The sequence below is a fragment of the Poecilia reticulata genome, chromosome 12 (genome assembly GCF_904066995.2).
Source record: "Poecilia reticulata chromosome 12, P_reticulata-male-v2, whole genome shotgun sequence".
Taxonomy (NCBI): Eukaryota; Metazoa; Chordata; class Actinopteri; order Cyprinodontiformes; family Poeciliidae; genus Poecilia; species Poecilia reticulata.
Genome location: NC_088841.1, coordinates 5,050,306 through 5,074,155, shown reverse-complemented (window position 1 = coordinate 5,074,155; position 23,850 = coordinate 5,050,306). Strand labels below are relative to the sequence as shown.

Here is a 23,850-nt window from a genome sequence, read left to right as displayed (position 1 = left end):
AATTTCTGTCATTTGTCTTCTTTTTTTGCTGATCTCACAGCTGCCAGGCAGCAGAAGAAAAACACCAAGAGGAAAACCACAAAAATCCAATGATAAATCATCCTCACTCTTTTCCCAACAGTTCGCCCCCCGCAGCCCCCCTGTCTGCCGATGTGATTTATTCTGACCAACTTGCTTTTTGCCTTCTTTCCTAGGAAGTGTGTAGAGAGCTCTGGTGCCTTAGCAAAAGCAACCGCTGTGTAACTAATAGTATCCCGGCTGCAGAGGGGACTCTGTGCCAGACTGGCAGCATAGAGAAAGGGGTAAGTCAGCACATGGTTGTTTTTTTCTTGGCATATAAAGATTATTGCTAACAAACCAAAGGAACTCCTCTCCCAACCATTCCACAGTTTCTTTTCACAACAAATCACCCACAGATAACGACTGGTTAGAACATGGTTTCTCAACCTTTTTTGGGCCAGCGCCCCCCTAGCCTTTATCCAGGTCCCTCACCGCCCCCCACCAAAGAATTTGCAGGCTACTTTGTACTGACTATTATTTTATTATTAATATTACTATCACTATTGTAGATGTTTTGATTTTTATGCTTGTTTCTGTATTTATCATCAAAAATAATTTAGCAGTGAACAAAAAAGTCATGGGAATAGAAATTATTTTCACAGGCGTCTACGAAAAATGCAATGAACATTTAAGTTAAAATTGGTAGGCCTGACAGCAGTCAATCAGAGTGGAAAAAAATATTCTTGTTCTGTGTCATTTTCTAGTTGTTAAATATTCCACAAAATGACCAGATAAAAGATGTTCAACATGCCAGTTTAAACTTTGAACTATTTGCAAAACAACTGAGCTCTGCAACATTAAAACATGATAGAACTGTAACTACATTAATTATTACTCCTCTTCAGTGTTTCTGTCGGTTTCTGGTGGTGCAGCTCTGTGCTGCCTTCAGGAGAATGGGACATCAGAGTATCATCCATAAAATTTCACCCACATGGCATTTATTGTGCAAACCAGAGCTTTCAGTGGAAAAACAAAAGTTCCAGATCCTTTTAATGCCATACAAATATGAGACAGAAACATGGATTATATCTTTATATAGACCTATTGATTATAGATTAATAGTTTTACTGGACAGAAATTACAAAGAACAAATCTGGTTCTTAATCAAATCCTAATGAGTCAAATTGAAAGAGTCATGGAGTCATCAGCCTCATGACATCAACACTGACATGAAAAATAATATTGAAGAGATAAATATATCAAATCTAATAAAAACATAAATAAATGATCAGTTCTTTACTGTTATGGTCTGTAAGATATATTTATTCTCAGTACTAGATATGGTCTCAACAAACCCATGGCTCTTCAACAATATCATTTTAACTTTTATCTGGAAATAGTGTCTGTTTATTCTTGCCATACAGTCCTCTGTATTAAGTTTTGATCAAAAGGTCTTGCCATACAAGTTTATTCCTCTGTATTTAGTTTAGTTTCTTAGTTTATTCTTGCATTTTGTTCTTCATTCATTTCCATTTAGTTTCATTTTATTAGTATTATCCTCTCTTGGTTTATTGCTATGTCCACTTTAGTTTCTTTCCTGTTGCTAGATTTATTTTATCGTTTATTGACGCTCACCATCAATAAACTCATCACCTGCTGCGCCGCCTAATCGTCATGTGTTTCACATTATGTGTTGATGTTTCACTGCTCAGCGTCGGATTCTATGTTTTTATGCCATAATTCACATCTAGTTCGTCGCTCCGTTTTATGTCCTGCTTCACCTGTTTCAGAGTTTTGTGAAATGTGTGTGTTGTTGTTTTTTTTTTTTTTAACCCCCTAAGGTGCAGGGCAGTCAGGAAGCGTATCGATGGGGAAAAGGCAGACTGACATAAACCTTTTAAAACAACGGAAACAATTTCGGTATTATGATTGTTGAAATTTAAAAGTGCTGTGGTACCGTTGTTCTATCACACCCGTTTCATACCGGACTACTTACAGCACCGGTGTTAGCGCTATAAAATGAACGCTCGTGGTATCACCCATGGAGGGATTTCTTTATTTAAATGGGTTCATTTTTCAGAGGGATACAAAGTCAGGGCATCGTGATTTTAGTAATTAAATGTTTATAAGAGCGATTTTCTGTTGTCCTTCCATGGAAGCGGGCAGCTTTCAAATGGAAATAAAGCACTTTTTAATATAAGTTGTTGCTTTGACATGATCACAGAACTGCCAAAACATATGTACAAAAATACCAGACAAAGTGAATCACAGCAACTTCATCAGCCGGTGTAACACTGAACTGATGCGGTGAAGCTACCAGTATGAGGAGAACGGAGCTGCACCAAGAAGCTAACAGAAGCTAACAAACACTGAATAGAAGAAGAGCTGCCATCTATACCGTTGCAACCAAGCATGATTCAATGTTACACAATACAATTTTACCAAGTTGCTCAAAGTCTAAACTGGCATTGTTGTGCACTTGTAAAGTTTACCTTCGACCAAATGCCCCCCAAAGGCATCCCAGCCCCCCCCCCTTTTGTAAAAATTTCTGCCAGCGCCCCCTGCCGTCCTCTGAACGCCAGGGGGGCGGTACCGCCCATGTTGAGTACCACTAGGTTAGAAGATTGAACCTCATCTTAAACCAGGGATGTCCAAAGTGTGGCCAGGGGGCCATTTGCGGCCCTCTGGATGATTTTGTTTGGCCCCTTGGCCCACAATTTAAGAATTAGAGATTTTTACATCCAAGTAAAATTTTCTTAAACATTTATTTAGGTACAAAACAAAGATTTAAGAGTTTCTGTTTTATTCCATTTTGCCAATTCCAACAAGCACCGCTCAACCTTTATCAAAAGTAGAGAGAGAAAAAAAGAGAAAAGATGAGGACAATAAAACCCCATAAAGTTTTGGATAATATTTACTTATTGTTAAATACAGCAACTATGTAAGACCCAGTTTTTATAAAATGTGCTTACTTTTGGTTTATTAAGATAAAGTATATTTAATATGTTATTGAAGAGATAAAAACAAGGAATGACTTCAGCTCAGATGTTGAAAATCTGATGAAAAAAAGAATTAAAAATCCACTTTTAGTGTTTAGACAGATAAAGTTAAGGTTTCATATATCCAAAGCTGTATTAAAGTCAGTGTGGAATCTTCCAGCTCAGATTTGGTTTTTCTAATATGATCAAATGCAATCCAGACTCATGAAAAAACTGAAAACAGTCCTTTAGCTTTGCACCACTTGGAAACTGCAGACAGCTAATGGTTAACCAGTCGAGGAATTAGTTTGTGTTTTGTTTTCCATTGTGTCACAGCATCCTTAAAGCCGTAATACCTAAAGCTAGCTTCACAGTTGATGCATCTGAGCTGGCAAAAAAAAGACACTGTTCACCTCCTCACCTGTGGTGGCGCTGCACCAAGAACCACAGAAGGAAACGATATGAAAACCTCTAAAGAAGATTTCATTCTTCGCAAAATGTAAACAAAAATGGAGTGGCATTAGTTTTTTAGCTGTTGTAGGATTTCTCTTTTGTCTTTAGCTAAAGACTGTGATCAATTTCTCCTGCTAGTGGTTCACTCAGGCATTTGTTTTGGATGAATTTTACCCAGAATGCCTTGTGCTATAGTCAGCTTCCTGCTTTTGGAGCAGGAAAAGCTGCTCCTGTTCGCGTGGTGTTCACATGTCCATTTGAACCGCACCAGAGTTCACTTCAGCTGAGCCGAGATTTGTAGACTGACCAAAGTTTGTTTCTTTACGCATTCACGTTGGCTACGTTTTAAAACCATCTAATATTTTCCTACACTTAGGCCTGTCACGATAACAAATTTTGCTAGACGATTAATTGTCTAAAAAATTATTGCGATAAATGATGACCTTTTGACACTGATTTAATGGAAATACTAATAATGCATGCGATTTCCTGATAGATACACCTTATTTTCAAAAGAACACATAACACTGGAAAATAAACTAAATAAAACAACCAAAAACAAAAATAAAATGGATTCTTAGTCTCCATTAACAAAAAACTTACTTGAATAAAAACTAGACAACATAAAGCTGAAGTGGAAATAAATACTGCATTCAACCAAAAGAGTGCAGATTGTGAAGTCTGTATACTATATTGCCCTTAGGTAATCACATATGACTACCTAATGCAATAGTTCACACTACACAATTTTTTGCCCCTATGTTCTCCTTATGACAATCTTAGATCGTTGGCCGATCTAAGATTGTCGCTGGTGATTTCGTAACCGATCATCCTGTAGTGTGTTGTGGGTTACGGTAGATCGTCGTGGCCGCTCTGATCTAAATCAGGGGTTTTCCCCGACTGGGAGCTTAACGCAGCCTGTTGAATGTGACAGGTAGCCAATCAGAAAGCGCGGATTCTCCTCCTGCTTTCTGAGGGGAAATTACGGAGTGGAATCCCAAACAGCTGACACAGCGCAACCCGAAGTCCAGCGGACATCGGAGATGATATGTGGAAACAACATTAATATTTATTCAACATTTTGTGCATTTAAAAAGTTTTCAGCTGTTCTTCGTTAACGTGACATAAATAGGTTATAATGATTTTCATTCATCAGGACTTTACGCTGACACCAGCCACATGCATCACAGGTCAATTCTAGTAAAGCATTAATTGCCTGATTTTAAAATTAGTTAACTGGACTTGTAGCCATTATTTTGTGCCCATGTGGCTGGACACCACACGGCACGACAAACCCGATCGAACCGTTATACCTAAGATTTCTGTCGGCTAATGTGTGTCTCAGGTTTTGAAAATGGGCCGACAACTCGTGTAGTGTGCGCTGGACATTAGACTAAGGAAATGAGGACGGGAGGGTCAGTGCTGAGCACCGGAGCCTTTTTCATTCAGTGTCATCAACAGAAAGAAAAATGGCCGGAAGAGACGATAAAGACGATAATTAAAATGAGGTCGATAGGTTTAATTTATCGTCCGATTAATTGATTTATCGTTTATCGCAACAAGCCTACCTACACTTCATCATTATGTACTTCTTTGGGTGAATCTATGAAATAAAATAGTTTTTATGGTAGTAAATTCAAGGGAAATATATACTTTTGCATGGCATCATAGACATACATGCCTTACCTTTTAAGACCTGTGGTCTTTCTTATCAGCTTTTCTTCCTTTAACCCTTTTGGTGATCATTTGTTTGGTGACATTCACCAATCTCAACTTCCACAAGGGTTCTTTTCCATAAATATGCTCTCCTCCAGTTGCTGCTGCCATTCACACGCACGCACGCACGCACGCAGGCGCGCGCGCACACACACACACACACACACACACACACACACACACACACACACACACACACACACACACACACACACACACTCATGCAATCCTGATGAGCTGTAGGTCATCAGGCCTCTGATTATGCCAGCCAGGTTAGGGGGAGACAGTTTTAACGCGGATTATGGCGGCCATTGTGGCCGGACGGTCCGAGCTCCAAAAGGGAAGAATAGGAGAGCGTCACGAGCTGTCGCCTGTAATTACCATTAGCTGGTTGGAGCCTTTGAGGACCGCAGCCCACGTACGGGTGTCCTGGACAACACAGGGAGGCCCCAGGTTGAAACCATAGGGGTGGGGGGGGTCTGCCACTGCTGGAGGAATATGATTGTCAGCAGTTTCTCTTCCAGCGTATGAAGAGCAGAGAAGCAGAGAGTTTGGAGGAAGAGACAATTGAAGGGGGTGGAGGGGATAAGAGAGAGTCAAGCTTTTGAGTTTTTACTGTCTTCAAACGAACCCACGGATATGAATTATACTCCAAAGTTTTGAGTACTGATCCCTTCGTCCTCTCTCCCCCTGCTAATGCTGATGTTGTTTAAACAGGGCCTCGCCACATGAATGGAGCGAGTCAAACAAACAGAACGGTGGCTCTAGCGAAGCCCTCACCTTGACTGTTTCAGTTTCACTTTCAGCGAGACAATAACCCACTGACCCAGTTGCAGAGACAAAGGCCACTTTCTGATCCCCTCCTCCACCTCTAACGCTGACAGGCTTAGCCCCTGAAAAATAACTCGGCACTCTTTGTGTTTCTCTCCTGCTTCCTGAACCATCACACATCCACGGAAATTGTCAAGCCATGAGCTAGAATGTTTCAAATAGTCATAAAATAGGTGAAAGTTTTTCTTTTTTTATGAATATGTTTTAAATGAACAACTTTTTTTAAAGTTATGCAACTACAAGGGTTGCAATGGCAGGTTTTCATCAATATAATTTTTTTTATGTTATGTTTTTTTTTTTTTAATGTTGCTTATTTCGTTGATATTTTAATCAAGTTCAACTGCTACTTCATAACAGATTTAACTCCATACTAACAAAACCTTCCTTTTTTGTCCTCTGCTTGTTTCCGCCCCTCCATGACCAGTGGTGTTACCAGGGAGAGTGCGTTGCGTTCGGCTCCCAGCCTGAGAGCGCGGATGGCGGCTGGGGTCCGTGGTCCTTGTGGGGAGAGTGCAGCCGGACCTGCGGAGGCGGCGTTTCTTCCTCCATGAGGCACTGTGACAGCCCAGCGTAAGTAGGCAAAAGTAAGCCACAGCAAGCCGAACACACACATCCAGGTCCTGCCTACAAGTGTGTGTTTGTGTCTACTCCGTTTGCTGCATGTGCGCCACATCCATGTGGGAGCAGAGCCACATGAACTAGGCTGTTTTTATTGAAAAATACACTGTGAAATGTTTTTGGGTTGGATTCATTCCTTATTCACAGAGAGAGAGAAAAAAAACATTCAATGTATGTTTTATTAGCATTTGCTTTCATAAAGCTTGAGGCAGTGGCATATGTGAAGCAAATATTTTTGATACTAATAAGTAATTGTTAATAGACTTTGGAAAATGACCTTCCTGAATCTGATATGTTTCCTTTTGAAGAACAACAAAAATTCAAATGACATCACTTTACACTAATCCTAATTCACTTTGCGGTGAAAACTCAAAACTCAAAATGTCGTCATGGATGCAGAAGCTGTGGGCAGGAAGAACCTCCAGTAGCAGTCATTCGTGCAGTGAATCTGAAGAGGCCTCTGACTGAAGGATGTCGCTGTATGACAGCCTGATGACTGTCATCACATGCTAGCAGCTCAATGTCCAGGCAGCAGAGATGATATTTATTAGCTGTTGGCTAGCACTGCTAATCCGTCTCATTTGCTTTTATAATTTCTGTCTGGTTGTTTGGTTCAAAATTTGAGCAGAGAGATGTTGGAGTTGGGGATACAATCCTTGCTTGTTCAGATAGATGGAAGAGATGTTTTGAACTTCCTCCATCTCTCATCGGTCCTGCCTTCCCGCCTCCTTTTCAACTCCTCTGGGATTTGGTGTTGTAGTTCAGGTAGCATTTGAGATGCTAATCAGCTAATCGCCCTGATTTCCTTAATTTTTGGCGATTCGCCAAAACGTACATGTGAAGCTGATCATATCCACTGATGTTATCTTCCTCGGCAAAGGTCTAAAAATCAACCGCTCTTTTCTCTGTACTGACAGAGGTTTGACTGTCCACCAGGCCACTTCTGCATGTTTACAGTTAACAACAGTCAACCCACTCTTAACAACTCAACAACGTTCTTGTTATATTTAGCAACATTTATTTAGACCAACCAGAGCCTCCCCGGCCTGCATGCAGACATCTGGGGGTTTTTACTCGTCTTCCACTGTCGCATTCTGTTGTTTTGGAAGCAGAGGTGTTACATCACACATGCCACGGGAAGACAAAAAGGAAGAGATGGCGAATAAGATGGGGGTGGGGAAAAGCAGGGTGGGAAAGGGAAGGCACCAGCGTAATGTGGACCACCTGTGTACGGTAATCAGCGCAGCTCAGGCGTCGGCGCAAAGTGGAGGGGAGGGATGAATAAACACAGCCAGCGGAGCCTTGAACACATTCATTACAGGAGCCTCTTTTGCACTGAAGTGGAAATAATCATGGAGGAAAAAGAGAGGCTAATGAAGGAGAAAGGAGGGATAAAAGAAGAAAAATAAATCCCTCAAAGATAGCGTGGAGGTAGGAAAAAAAAACGATTCTCTGAGAAGAGAATGGTTCTGGAGTTACAGACCGCTCGTCTCGTCCAAACCTAAATGTCACATCACACTTAAGGGGTCTCGGCGGAGCTTGGGTTTCATGAATGAATCCCAGACTCAGTACGGCAGTGCTTTCACACACAAACACGCTTCTGTGTCCCGGCAGAGACTTTGCCACCAAAACGAGTCCGTGTGCGGAGTCCAGCCGCTCGCTCTTGTGTTGCATCCTAAAAATAAATCATTGTTGTAATTCGAGATGCTAAATTAACAATTTAACAATTTCTTTTCCCCCCCTCTCTCTTTTAGTTCCCCCCATTCATTCAAATCTCCTGTTCCTTTCAGCCCATCTGGAGGAGGCAAGTACTGTCTTGGAGAGAGAAAACGGTACAGATCTTGTAACACCGACGTGAGTCCATTTTTATGACTTTACCTGAGGGGAGGGCATTTATCGTATCGTTTATCATTTATTATGGAACTTCTTATTACGATAAGAATTTGGATTTATCGTTGTCATGATACATTTCAGTTATTGATGTTATATAAAAAGAAAGTAAGGTGACGTTATGATCGAAAATGTTATTTTTAATCATTTTTATCATTACATTTTATTTTAATGATAAAAAAAAAATATATATATATATATATATATATATATATATATATATATATATATTTAAAATAACAGTGAATAATACAAAGTAATTGCTAGTACACTTGCAAAAAAATTATTTCCATAATACACTGCTCAAAAAAATAAAGGGAACACTTAAACAACACAATATAACTCCAAGTAAATCAAACTTCTGTGAAATCAAACTGTCCACTTAGGAAGCAACACTGATTGACAACGGGGACCCTCATCGGGTCAATCAGTGTTGCTTCCTAAGTGGACAGTTTGATTTCACAGAAGTTTGATTTACTTGGAGTTATATTGTGTTGTTTAAGTGTTCCCTTTATTTTTTGAGCAGTATATTTTGTATAGTTGTTACACAATAAGTTAATCTTTTTCTGCTGTTGGTGGAAGTTTGTTCCACTGTTGCTGAAATATAATTAAACTTCCTAAATTTCTTACTGTAAATTCAATGTTTCTCAGCTGATATACTTTCAAATAGTGACAATATTATGGTACACTTAAATACCACTCTGCATTTCAAAATCCAAATAATTTTCTTTTTTCTTTTTCTATTGCTACTCTTGTAAGGTTAACATCAACTGCTGTAAAAACTTTGTTATGATGTAAGCTAATTAAATGACGCTAATCACAGCTACAGTAGAGTAGCTGAAGAATAACGATTCTTCTGGTTTTGACATGTTGGTGGAGGGGGAGCACCAAATGAAGATATGCCTATAGGGCCCCAAAGAGGCTTGGGCCGGCCCTGACTCTTTATTACATATATCTTGATCAACTGCAAATTTTATTTTTCTTTATTTATCATCTCAAACTCTTGAAAAGAAATACATTTCTCATCTTTTCCTCAGTGGATTTTCTTATATTTCTACCTAAATCAGATCTGAGAGTGGATACTTTGTCACACGACTGTGAGATCGTGACATTCAACGATAGACACAGTTGTCTAACTGCATAGTCCTCATCATGCTAGGATGGAAAAAGTTGGGAGAAACCAAAGGGTGTTACAGATGTGACTCCCAGACAGAGATATTGGAGGACAATGGGTTCTTGTTTGGATGGGTAGCCATCCGGACGATGATCGCACTGAATGGGATCCAGAGTTTCTTCCAGGTAATGGCAAAACCTCACAAAACCAACGACCAACAGAGCAGCACTCTTACCAAATATGGTTCTGTGGCGGCAGCAGCAGCTGCACCCCATTCCTCATTAAAAGGAATATTTTTGGCTGCTGGAAGTTTTGTAAAATTGTTTCGGACCTTTTCACGTTGATATGCCAAGATCAAGGTCCGCAATGTCATTTATCGCAATAACCTCTGGGACAATCTATTTTCCAGCAAAATTTCTTATTATGACAGGCCTAAAAGTGACTAAATTATTGCAGGAAATTCACTCATTTGTGCATTTTGTCTACTTTAGTGAGATATTTTAACTCACTGCATGTTTCCATACAAGTTCTTGTTAAGTGATTTTTTTTTATTGTAAAGGTTTTGCTCATGAAATTGAACCAAGAAGATATGGGTAATTATTAGGGCTGTAGTGATACAATAATCTCACAATACGATACACGATATTCTTCTCACGATACGTTATATATTGCGATATTCAGCAACCGATACAATTCAATACACTTTTGCAATTTTCTGAAAGATTTTAGAGGGACAGAGTGATTTTGGTGACATTTTGTGACAGTTATAGAGTTGGATTGAATTAATTTAACTGAAAACTGATTAAAAGCACCAACTACACAATACCTGGCTCTGCTTGGACATGGACGCAGATTTAAAGTCAACAGCTGGACAAAATGAATCAAAGTGGTGAGAAAACATGTTTCTTTTAGTTGAAACAGTACAAACTGTAGCTTACATGCATTTGTAAAGTAAATAAAGTGCACCAAGTACCCTGCTCTGAATAGTTTGATACCTTTTTAACCTTGACACTTAACATCTGAAGGAATCACTCTTAGCCTGATGACCTATTCACTCTCCCGGTGAAGCAAGCAGTGAGTGAGCAAGGTGACAGTTGGATGTTACAATACTTGCGGATGAATATAAATTTTTTTCTAGGAAAGAAAATTTTGATATATATAACCAAATCGATATTATTACACAGCCCTATTAATTATAGCTAATGTATAATTTTACAAAACGGGCACCTATGATTCTAATTTCACACAAGGCCAGGTTGGTTTGTGTCATGATGTGTAGTTTAAAAGTGGACCCAAATGGAGAGACGCAGAGGCAGCTTGTAGATGAGGAATGTTTAATGACCCCAAAATGATGAAAAAAGGTAGAAAAAAATCACGAGGCACACAGGAAGCCAGAGCAGAAAAAAACCAGGAATCCAGGAGCAAAACAGGGCAGGGAAACAACGGGACAAGACTAAGAAACAAAGGAATAACTAGACACAAGAATTAAACATAACTAGAGACACTAAGAAGGACTGAATGAAAATAAAACAGAAACAAGACTGATCTAATCAAAGAAAGCAGAATAATCAAACCTCTAGAACGACTCTAAAGACATAACGGTTTGGATGTATTTATAATTGTTGTGGCATCAAACCTTTTTTTTCATCTGAAACAGAGACGCACCAATCTGATACTAATGTCCGTGTTGGTCCCAATATTGAAAATTTTTTTAGATTGGGTATCGGTGACAATGTACCCCATCCATAAGGTCAGATCTAATTCTACATGATGGTTTATTAAATATGTTACATCAAAACTAGAATTCCTAATTGCACTTTCTGAACCATTTGAAATGTTTGTTTTTACATGTATGACCAAACTTGTGAAGCTATTGGTGTATTTAAATGTGCTGTGCTGGGGGAAAGTTATCAAATAAATTTGTAATTCAGTACATTTATGTCTGTGTTTAGAAAAAGAAACATTTTAAGTCAACTCAGCTCTGTCTTTTTGTGTTGGGTCGGTATTGACGATACTAAACCTCAGGTATCAGTACCGGTATCAGAAGTTAAAAAAGTGAATCGGTGTGTCCTTAATCTGAAACATCGCCTGGAAACATAAGTACAAGTCAGTAGGATTTATTGTTCCCCAGGTATGTCTGTGTTTATTCTCCTTTTATTTTACATTTTGTATCGCTAGTGACACTTCTGTCAGTCTCAGAGCTGATTTCAAAAAAATCAATTCAAAAAAGTTTTCTGAAAGCTTCAGTGCTTTGCGCAAATATTTAAGATGGCCGCAAACTGAGACCTCCGTTCAACTATTTCTGAAATTGTTTTTTTGTTGTTTTTTTTCTGTTGGTGAAAATTGAAATAGTTTAAGCCCTACTAGACGTTTTTTATAAATAACAGCAGCGAGCAAGCGGCGAGTGCTTTCTTTGGAAAACAAACAAGAGGCCCCGACCGCCGCTTCATACCGCCGACCGATCTCCGTCCAGGGAATTCTGTGAGCGCATGTGTGACGGCTCGGTGAAAAATACGAACGCTTACCCGCGCAGGCTGCGGTTTGTGTTGTTTCTGTTTCTAAATCAGATCAATTATTTATCGTAGAACCGATTCCCAATGAAAAGTAAGCTTTAGGGAAACGTGCCTGCAGACCACAGTTCCCACTGAGTCAACAATAAAACGCTGGAAGACGCTCAGATTTTTTTTTTTTTACATTATATATATTTTTTTAAATTGTCCTTTGTTGCTGTCTGTGGGAGATCCTGGCGTTTTTATTGGCACATTGCTGCGAACTGGAGGAACTGGAGACGGAGTTATCATGATCGGCTTCCGCGTCGGTAAACTTAAACACAGATATCGAAAGGTGTTTATGTAAACTTTGGTTCAGGAGAGTTCAAGGGTGGGGGAAAAGATAAAATCACTGTTTTTATTCTTTTTATGCATTGTAGGATTGGAAAGTTATAATAAATGTGAATAAAATATATTTTGGACACAAATGCTGTGCTTTGGCGTCAGCGCGAATACTTCATATTTAAGTGGAATTTCCAGATGAGGCCAAAATTATTCATATGCTTGGGTATTTTGGTTAAATCTTTTCGCTTATTAACGTTTCTTCTGACTGAAAGTAGCATCATCTCCAGTGTTGACTGGGTGAGCAGATACAACATGGATCTTCACTTAACATGTCTCTGGGATTTGAATCACATGAAAATAAAAAAGAATTGAATAATGTTTAAGCGTTTGATTATTAAAATCCTAAGCATTAAAATATCTTTTTTTTTTTTTTTCCCCAGGCATGCCCAGCTGGATCTCAGGATTTCAGGGAGAAGCAGTGTGCTGATTTTGACAACATGCCTTTCCGTGGGAAGTATTACAACTGGAAGCCTTACACTGGGGGTGAGTTCACGACGGCAGAGCTTTTGTCCACAAGATCCTCATGAAAGAAGCAACAATTACAGGCTGAAGCCAGCCCTCAAAGGGGCGTTATTATGGAAAATTGACTCTTTTGAGCTTTACATCGTATTTTAAAAACACACCTGGAGTGTTGCTTTGATTCTTTCATTCACGTTTGAAAAATCCTTTTGTCTCCGTGGCAACCATTCAGCTGTGCAAAACACCTGGGTGGACCTACCTCCGCTTTCAAGGTTGAAGTTCGTCCTCTGAGCTACAGCTTCCAAGCTTCCGCCTCACAGCTTGTTCCTTAACGACGCCCCAATCAGTTCCTTCAGACTAGCCAGCAGCAATTAGCAAACACCTGGTGGAACATCAGCTGAGCTCATTAGAGGAGCTACTTCTCTGTGAACCGCTGGTAAAAACATCAAAGGGTTAATATAGGAGCCATGTTGTGATAATTTACTGAAAGCGGAGTTTCAGAAAGAGCAGGAGACGGAGAACCAATTTCAAGGCTTTAAATCACAAAATCAGAAATCTTTTAAGTCATATTTGATATATACAGCATTTTTATAACAACATAGTTACTTGTTATAAAATGGCACCATGTGCCTGGAAAATACATAATACAGCCCCTTTAAGATCCATAAACTGAACTACAGTGGTCAGATTTTACATATGGAAGAGAAACTGATGAAGGAATGGAGAGAGTGCGAACGAAACATACTCTATAAATACTCTACTCTCCTTTTCCATACCTACTCAAACATTTCAAATACTTCAATCAGATACCAGACCCGTCCAGTCTGTCCAGACTGCATAGGCAGCCTGTTATGTTGAAGCGCAGAGCAGTGAGACCTGTCGTCCTCTCCGTGTCACCACTGACGGCTTGCAGGCCCGTCTGGAGCCGTGTTCCCCGTTCACACCAACAGAGAGTCGCTTCTGTTTGATGTCTGCAGAGTTCCTGGCATTCCTCTGAATCCTTTCAGCCGCTGCTGCTGGACCAAACTTGGAGTTCTGGACTCCTTGCTCGATGCATCTCGGGTCAACCAGAAGATGAGATGTAGCTGTCTGAGTTAAACTAGTAGAGATTTTGGGAACCAGTCGGTCTTTGAAATTCTTGCAATGCAAGTGTAATCTCATTTATCAAAAGAGCTGTTCAGTTCGACCGTTGACCTCTTGACCTACATCGCTTCATGTTTATGTAAAAAAAAAAAAAGAAAAAGAAACGGATAGCGTGAGCTAATTGTCGTTGGCAGGTCGTTGTGTCTCTTTGGATTTCACGTTTTGTTCTTTTTCTCTTTTGGTGAGTGGATTTTAGTTTGCTGAATTTTCTCCGCGTTTATGTTTTGTCAACACCGGCTGCAGCTCAGCGTGCGGCTCGGGTTCGGGTCACGCCGACCTCTCTCCGTGCGCAGGCTCAGCGGGAGGTAACAATATGTTCGCTGTGTGTTCCAGGTGGCGTGAAGCCCTGCGCGCTCAACTGCTTGGCAGAGGGCTATAACTTCTACACGGAGCGCTCCCCTGCTGTCGTCGACGGCACCCGATGTCAGGCTGACTCTCTGGACATCTGCATCAACGGGGAGTGTAAGGTAAGGCGAGCAAGCATCACTCATCTGGAATGCTGAGCGCATGCCAAGGTGATTTACCCTAACATCTGAAGGAAAAACTGCAATTAAGTGGTTGTTTTTATACAGAAACACATCAACGTTTAGATTTGTGCATAAATGAATTTGTATTTGATCTGATCTTTTATGGAATTTAACTTGGTGGTTTTTTAGTACTTTAGCTAGCAACCCAAACAGCCTTCAAGAAGAAATGTTTGAGATTATTTGAGCAATAAAAAGTGGCTTGCAAAAGTATTCACACCCCAAACTGAGGAGGGGAAAAGAAAAAGCTTTTTAAATCCAGAGTTTGAACTTATTGCCAAGGGCGACACTAAGGTTTAAAGACAAGGGGGGCTTAGACCCCTGGAGTCGCACAATGTTTTAGCAAACATAGCGGAAAAGTACAACAATAAAAACAGAGAAGTTGCTTTTCTACTTTTAAAATAGTGTTCAGGATAATAGAAACCTCTTCTACTACAAAATATGACTGCAAACAGTTGATGTACAGTATATAGTAAAGTGATTTCCTAGCAAACATTACTAACATTGCTATTATATAATTATATGTTGACATAATGGTGGCACGTTACAAAAAGGCTCCCCTTATACACGGCTAATAAATAGTTTATACATATATATATCTTATCACTCAATCTATAAACACCTTATAAATCACTAGTAACTGTTTATTATTCTTTACGTAAGGGTGAGAAGAAAACTACAGGATAACAAATTACATTTACATTTATGTTTATAACAACTCTAGATATAATATCTATGTGAACAGATTTGGCAAGAAACCAGTGACGTCTGCAGAATTCCTGACATTCCTCAAAATGATTTCAGCCGCTGCTGCTGGACCAAACTTTGAGTTATGGACTCCTAACTTGATACATGTCAGATCAAAGGTCAACCTGAAGATTTTGTCTCCTTCTCATCTATAAGGAGAGACTTATTGAAAGCAGTACTGAAATTAGTTTTATCTTGTTTCAACTGCACAAAGATATTTGCACTAGAAACTAGAATAAAAAGTTTTATATTTTTGATGCATTTTTTTTTTTCTTTTTGCAAAATGGCTGGAGAACATCTGTAAACAGCTGTTTTTGAAAGCTTGCGAAAAGGAAAAAAAAAACAAAAACGAAATAATTCTGACTTTAATCTGAGAATTGTGACTTTTGACCCTCGCCGTGCTGCTCTTCACTCAGCTCGGCCCAAACCAGAGGCAGAGAGAGTGAGTCGCAAACAAAGCCCTGAAAACAGTAATGACCTGGCACAGCGGCGCTCGCAAGGAAACCCATTATTTAGGTCTGTTCATGCAGCAGCAACCTCGCTCTTAAATAATTCTGGAAAAAGTGAACATTTTACAGTTATGGTCATTTGCCCAATTATACTTAATTCTGTAGAAAAGAGGAGAAAACCCTCCCTTCGATTTGTCTGAGTAAGCTATAAGGAAATCAGAGACACTCGCATTCATCACACGGACGTAGCACAAGCGCGCTCCGATAGCGCATAATCTTAAGTGTGCTCTTGTGATTGTAGATGCTGGCCGTTTAATTTTGTCAAATAAAACACTCCGCCGTCGCTCTATCTCGGCTTTTCCCTTCTCCTCCTCCTCCTGGGTCCTCTTTGACGGCTGGATACCGATTGTATAAACACGATTCCCAAAGCAAAGAGAAAGAGAAGAGAAAAAAAAAACTATTCTCTAGTGAGGAACAATCAGGTCTTTGAGTCTCTGATTGCGATCGAGTGACGCTGGAGGAGCTCTTATCAGGGCCCTGCAGCCTCACTCTGGATTGTTTCATGGTAAATAAAACAGCAAGAAACAATTTCCAGTTTTTATTGAATAACGATTTTCTTTATATTTGAAAAGGCCGATTTAATAACAAGGCAAAATACGGTTTTATTGAAAGGAGTTGGCAGCTGGTGCTCGCTTTGTTTTCATGAGCATAAATCATTGTGGGGTTTGTGTGTGTGCGTGTGTGCCTGTGTGTGTGTGTGTTCATGTGCGCGCAGGAGAAGGTTTTTCTGTGTAATCTTCCAGATGCAGCTGAAATAACTTTTTGGTTCCTCACTTAAAGTATTTGCTTTGACTTCCACCTGACCGTACTATTTGATTCCAGTTTGGCACAGAAAGGAAGCAGCTCTGCCCACAACTTTAATCTGATTCTCATAAAAAAAGAGAGTGGAACCAACACACACACACAAACACACACAACATTGTGTGTTGTTAGATGGCCAGAAGCTGTTTCCAGTTTGAATCCTGCTTCCCACTTTTATCTTCAAGGTTCTAATTCATGAACTTTCTTTTTCCAACTCAAAATTGCTTAAATTTTGGAAATTAAAAGCAATTCTAACATATTATTTGTATTTTATGTGCCAACAAGGAGTAGTACATAATGATTTTACTTTTTTCTTCATTTTTACAAAAAAAAATCTGAAACGTTTGACATACATTTGCATTTAGTTCCCTTTGAGTAACATCTTAGTTGAGGTGTAAAACGGAGTCTGTCTGCTCACAACATCCCCACTGTAAAACATGGTGGTGGCAGCATCATGCAATGGGATTTTGCTTTCAGCAGAGTTGATAGAGGCCACAACAGACTCGAGGCTGAGGCAGAACTTCACCTTTGGTGCACTGATTGCAGTTTTCTTTCCGATTGCCAATCACGATTTTTAAAACACTTGACTTGCTGATTATGATTTTGCCCGATACCGGGCAAAATCATAATCAAGATACGGATGGAAACATATTTCTTCCTGTTAATTAGATCAGGGAGTGCAGGAATCAGCCGCTTGGTGTATAGTGCGGTCTGGATTTGTCTATAGAGAGCAGGAGTAGGAGAAAACATATTTCTCCTTCTATGGAGCAACATTTCTGTCTGAAATGTTGCTAAACACAGCAAGAAAGTTGTTCAATTGACAAAGGTGGTGTGACTATCGTTAGCAGACATGACCTTCCTAACAGTCACTTAGACTTTTGCTGGGGGTAGATCTTCCAAAATAAAGAAAACCAGGCGCGATTTATCAGTGCTCCTGCATCTTCCACTAACACAAAAGTATAATTGAGGGGTGTAGATCGGAGCAGTTTGTAAGAATGGCCTAGTCAAAGCCCTGACCTAAATTTTGTTGAGAATCTGTGGCAAGGATGATCTATTGATGTTCTCCCCCACAATCTGATTGATGTTTGTGTATTGTTGTGCTTTAAAAACAACATACGAACGGAACTGTAATGGTTTAAAGCCGAGGTGACGAATGACAAATCAAGGTGCCGGATGTCAATAAACTCCCAAGGTCAGGTGACAAAACAAACCATAATGTAATCCCATAACACTAAACTCTTTGACTTTGAGCTCAGCTGAATTATCGTGTAGTCAGTGTTATCAGAACATTAAAGAATAAAGTCAGGATTAACTTTCTAGCAACAAAAAACACCAGCTGGATTTCATTATTATACTACAGCACATGTATAAAATGTCTCAATCCGGAGTTAAAACAGTGGAGGAAGTGGATTTCCATGAGGCTGTGGGAATACTGGCTAAATAAAAGGTGGAGGGCATTGTTGTACTCTGGTGACTTCCTTCATAAACAAACAAAAGACAAATCCTTCCCTCTGAAATTCCCCACACTGGATGAGCCAGTCCTGTTTCAGCTTCAGGAGGGAACTGTGTTCATTTGTTTTCTCTTAGACTGATGCCAGTTCTCAATAAACCTGCTTAGCTTTCCCTCATATGCAGCAGCTGTTAGCTTAGCGTAGCATAAACCCTGGAAACAGACAGAAATCGCTGGGACGGTTCTGCCAGAAGGGCACAGCAAGCCTGCAAACAGCATAAAACGCTGCACAAACCTATCCCGACCTGGCTGCTCTTGATTAAAAATGTCGCAAAAACAAGAACATAAGCTAGTAGCAAAAAATTGTTTCGCTCTGGTCCAGAAAGAAAAGCATTAGAAACATGTATATGGGAGGGTAAAGTCAGCATGAGAACCTTGAGTAAAAAATAAAATAAAGAAATAATTGTATTACACAGTATAACTGTGTCTATACAACAATTTAAACATGAGAATATTACAAAAACCAATTACTTTTATGTTGAACCAAATAAATATGCAGCCCTCCTTCTTTCAAAATAACAAATAATATAATATCTAAGATTTATTTATTGTTTTTTATGTACATTTTGTTGCTACGTTAAATAAACACCAACTAAAGGTAGACGTTTTCCAATTCCAGCTGCACATACCTTTTGGCTGCTTTACCGTTTATAGAATAACACTGCTATAGCAAGCTAAAGTTAGCTTCTAAATTAGCATGGCTATCTGCCAGACATGCCTTTATCTCCCTTTTTAAAACAGTGCTACCTTCATAAGATCAACGGATGGTCATGTTTCAGTTTCCTCAGCATGACTTTCTATATTTTTTCACAAAAGAAAAGAGTAGTAGTAGCCTTCTTTTGGCTAGCTGACCTGCAGTGGAGCAACAATAGAGGAGGTGCAGCTCTGTGCTCCTCACAGCCAGTGAAAACTCAAGTCGTTCCAACAGTTTCTCTGGCATATTAGTTAAAACACTTGCACTTTTGTATATGACTGAAACTTTTACCAATTTTCAACCCGTAACTGTCTATAGCAGCTAAACCCTGCTGATGTCTGGAATGTATCTACACATCTTAAGGCTTCTCATTTTTGTCTCATTGCCACCACTGATTTCATTGAATTTTTTGAGACTTTGTGTGATATTGTGTGATCTTTGCCAGATGGGTCAAAAAAATTGTAATTTTGTCCTTCAAGCTAAATGCTAAGTGGGCCGCTAACCTTACACTGCACATAACTATGAACACATCAGAGAAGAAATTGGAAATGACGTGTATTCAGTTCGATTCAAATTAATTTCTTCAAGGACAGAACTTTAAGCAATGATACATGTTAAAAACAGAGCAACCATTGTTTTTTGCACGCAGGTTTTCTAGCCATTTGCTAACATAGTCCTTGGTATTTTTTTTCCCTCCCTTCCACAGTTATGAGCTACTTTATGTTGGTCTATCACATAAACTACGTTGAATTTGTGTTTGTAAGCCTTTTGTCAGACAATCCTGACTTTGCCTCTCTTCCTCTGTTGCCTCCAAAGCATGTGGGCTGCGACAACATCCTGGACTCGGTCGCAAGAGAAGACCGCTGCCGTGTGTGCGGAGGGGACGGCAGCACCTGCGAGGCCACCGAGGGGCTCTTCAACGACTCTCTGCCCAGAGGAGGTAGACCATGTCTGACCTCCTGCCCCGATGTTTAGAAGTAGAGGGTTGACACGTCAGAGTTGTGTTAGATCTCCACTGATGAACTGCGGTAGAGAGATAGCACTTTCTGCTTTGCTTGTCAGACCATAATGTGACTCAGCCGTCTTTTGGTAAACCGATCTTGTACTTGGTTGGAACCGGGAAGGTAATCGTCTCCCTTTATCATGATTACCGTAGCTGTGTCAAGATACGGATGGAAACGTATTTCTTCCTGTTAATTAGATCAGGGAGTGCAGGAATCAGCCGCTTGGTGTATAGTGCGGTCTGGGTTTGTCTATAGAGAGCAGGAGTAGGAGAAAACATATTTCTCCTTCTATGGTATGGCTTGTAAACCCCCTAAAAATACGACGTGTGCATGATGGACAGTAAAAAAGAAAAAAGGGGAAAAATAAAAACAGAGCCTTTTTGTCCTCCTACAGGGTTGCTTTCTCCTTTTTGGGTGGTTTGGAATTTAATCTATATGTACTCCTACTTAGATTCAGATGTAACCTTACGTCTCGTCTGTGCTTGAGTAATATGTCACATAGAGGAGGTTGGTCATGGTCCCTTCAAATGATAGTTTTTTTTTTTTGGTTTCCCAGGCTACATGGAGGTGGTTCAGATTCCAAAAGGATCAGTTCACATCGAGATCAGAGAAGTTGCCGTGTCAAAGAACTACATAGGTGAGTTATAGGCCGCAATAGGCTCCTCTTTGCAACCTTATTGAGAACAAGTTAGTGGTGTGAGATTCCAAAATGTGTTGGAATCAGCAGGGACTGTGTATGGAGTTAATTTCCTGTCAAAATATTCCGAACATTATACAAACTCCCCTCATGGACAAAATGATCTGTACTTGCTTATAAAACAAATTTCTGCCAAAAATCATGAGACACCTTAGATGAAATTAGGCATTTTCTACCCCTTCACAGCAGGTGGTGCTATCGAGACAACTGACACAGTGCTAATCATGTTAGCAGTGAGATAGCAGTTTAACACCAGTTTCTCTGGGACCCAACTGCACTTAAATATCATCCCAGTGTGCTTCAGTTGTCTCACTATTTATCTTCTTTGAACCTGATTGGTTGCACCCCCAAAAGTGGAAATAAAAAAGACTGTAGATGTTAGCTTCTGCTTTAGTGCCAAGATGATTTCCACTGCATATATGAATGTATTTTAAGGTCTATTTGGTGGCTGAGCTATTGATAGGCACCTGTCAGCAGGTCTATGGAGCTAAATTGGGGCCAAAAAAGGAAAACAATGTGAAACTGACAAAATATTTAAAACTGAAAAAAAATGAGATTGAAAAATAGCATAAAACTGTAAAAAAAAAAAAAAAAAAAAGTATGTGAGACTGAAAAAATAATTCAAAACTACATTTCAGATTCAAGCTTTTTTTGAGGTAATTTTTTTTTTCAGTTTCCAAACATTTTGTGTTAACATCTCAAATTCATTTTATTTTGAACAAACTTTATGCCCCCAATTTAGTTTCATAGAGGTCTCCAACATTATGCTGTGGTCCTTACTTCCCGTGAATACCGGGGGACCACTGTATGGGCAATTTGGAGGTGTATGTGCCTTTGACCAGCTGGGATTTCTACATACTGTGATTCCATCGCATGTTGAGCTCTAATCTTTTTTGATCTCAGGAAACAGATGGATTATTATGCCCTTGATATATTGCAACCATAGCAACGAGCCATTCTGATCTTGCCACAGACGTTTTGTGAATGCTGCTAATTGAGATCGCATTGTGTCCATGACGGCCTCATTTCTGGCTGCTTTTTAAAGCTGCGGTGCAAGTTTTGAAACCTCAGACACATTTAGGATTTTTTTTGTGTGTGTGTAAAATGATAAGAATAAACATCTACATTTTTCTGAACCACTCCTGAGATTAGGTCAGGCAACAAGGGCCAGAATTCAAAGCACAGCAACAAAAAATTTATACAAGAGTAACAAGAAAACAGGAGAATCAATAACGTGTTGTAACCGTGCCGCCAAGGTCTGGACCACCTCAGATATTTAATATTCTTCGCAATATTCAAATGTTTTACATCTTTCAAATTTAAAGGTAAGAAATCCCACACGAACATGCAGCAAAGCAAAATTTCAAGCATTTTAAGGACATTCCCATACAGTCTAGTTTTTTACTCATGTGTAGAGGAGTTAATCTACCGCCGTGCAATGATTTGGCAGTTCGCAACGCCAAACCTGTTTCATATTTAAGTCTGTGTCATCCACATTTCCTCACATCTTTTTTTTTAAAGAGAAAAAAGCAAATTGGAGAATCCCATCATCTAATCTCCTCTTGCTTAACGCGAAGCTGTAAAACACAATCTCTCTTACGTGAAAAAAAACAACAAAAAAAAACTCCCTGTTTATTAATATCCACCTCGGCATCAGACTCATCCACTTTGTTCCAGACTAAACAAAAAAAATAAATAGTATTCACATCCCCGGCAGCATCAGAAGCAAAACAATCAGACAACCGGATTTAGTTAAGCCGGCCCCGCGTCTTATCATTAACCACAGAAAGACGTGTGGCAGCGCGTTGGATTTATAGCGGACGGCGTTGATGGACGACTTAAGTCACACTCTGAAGCGGAGAGCCATGTCGGATTTATAGGGCCGTGGTGACAGCTGCCTTCTCCGCCAGGACCGCCGAGGATATGATGTTCATATATCACAGTTTAAAGACTCACTCTTTTTTGGGGGGGGGGTGGCTATTATTTTCCTGTCCGAGCGGTTTGTAACTTTGTTATGAATTTCATCTGTAACCTCAGTTGATAATGATAATATTGTTCTTATGTAGCGTTGCCTGACTCTCTGCTCCTCTGGTTAGAGAAGTTTGGATTTTTTTCCCCCCCAGTGTTTTATTAGGTCTGCATGAGGAAGCATAAATACAGTGACGGGTGGCGGGTGAAGGGTGGTGGTGAGGGAGGAGAATATTTGCGGACTGCACTGGTAAAAAAAAAAAAAAAAAAAAATCACAATGCTCGCGATCAGAGCCAGATGTGCTGAAAATGGATTTATAGATAAAGGAGGAGGCTGTGGTATGTTAAGGAGCGTTGTTTGTCAAGTAAAAGTTGTGGAGAACAATCTGCAGAACATGATGCAGAGTGTCAGAATATTAAGTAACTGCATAGTTTGTTTTTCCTGTTTGTATACACAGAAAACGTGATTTTGAAGTTTAAACATTTTCTTGTCCAAAATGATGCTCCACCTGAATGCTCTTTACCGGCAAGGTTGCCATATTGTGGCCTTTGTTTATGCCAAGGACTCAGTGAACAAGTTTGATTTGGTTGTGGATTTTTTTCTGACCCTCAGCCCCCATCAATTTTTGATTAAAGGGGCAGAATTATGTAAAATCAACTTTTTTGAGTTTTATATCACGTTATTATTATCAAAGACACACCTGGAGCTGCAGGGTAACACTTTATTTGAAGGGGTGTGCATGAGACTGACATTACACCTGTCATGTAACGACAGAGTCTTCACAAATATTTACAACTGTTGTCATGAAATGCAAAGTTGCACTAAAATATGCATAAAAGTCCATTAAAAGTGTTATTATTTACCAAATGACACTTCTTGACAGCAGTCATAAACATTCATGAAGACTCCTTCATGTTTGTGACCGTTGTCATGTCAGTCTCATGCACACCCCTTCAAATACAATGTTACCAAGCTGCAGTTTCCAAGTTTTTTAGCTTTTGCCTCACAGAACAGCCCCTCCTCCTGCAACTCCTCCACTCAGCTCCTTCAGACTAGCCAGCAGCAGTTAGCAAACACCTGCCGGAGCTGCGCATCAGCACATTATAGGAGCTACTTCTCAGTTCAACGCTGGTAAAAAAAAGTTGTTATATGGTTAATAGAGGAGCCATGTTGTGATGACTTCCTGAAGGCGGTGTTTCAGAGAGAGGAGGAGTTTCTTAAAGAGACAGAGGCCCAATTTCAAGGCGTTAAATTACAAAGTCAAATTCCCTCCATGCAGGAAGGTCATCCAGGAAAAGA

The 23,850-nt window shown here is 39.8% G+C and overlaps 1 protein-coding gene across 1 annotated transcript in view; it reads left to right on the top strand.

Annotated features, from left to right (window-relative positions):
- The window catches only part of adamts6 (ADAM metallopeptidase with thrombospondin type 1 motif, 6), a gene marked incomplete at its 5' end in the record, with an annotated part of 66,963 nt that overhangs the window by 16,887 nt on the left and 26,226 nt on the right, over positions 1-23,850 (top strand). The window contains 6 exons of the mRNA XM_081613425.1: positions 6,403-6,548; positions 8,387-8,450; positions 12,875-12,977; positions 14,430-14,563; positions 19,698-19,821; positions 20,442-20,522. Coding sequence (XP_081469551.1) covers positions 6,403-6,548; positions 8,387-8,450; positions 12,875-12,977; positions 14,430-14,563; positions 19,698-19,821; positions 20,442-20,522 — 652 coding nt within the window. The remainder of the gene's footprint in view (positions 1-6,402; positions 6,549-8,386; positions 8,451-12,874; positions 12,978-14,429; positions 14,564-19,697; positions 19,822-20,441; positions 20,523-23,850) is intronic.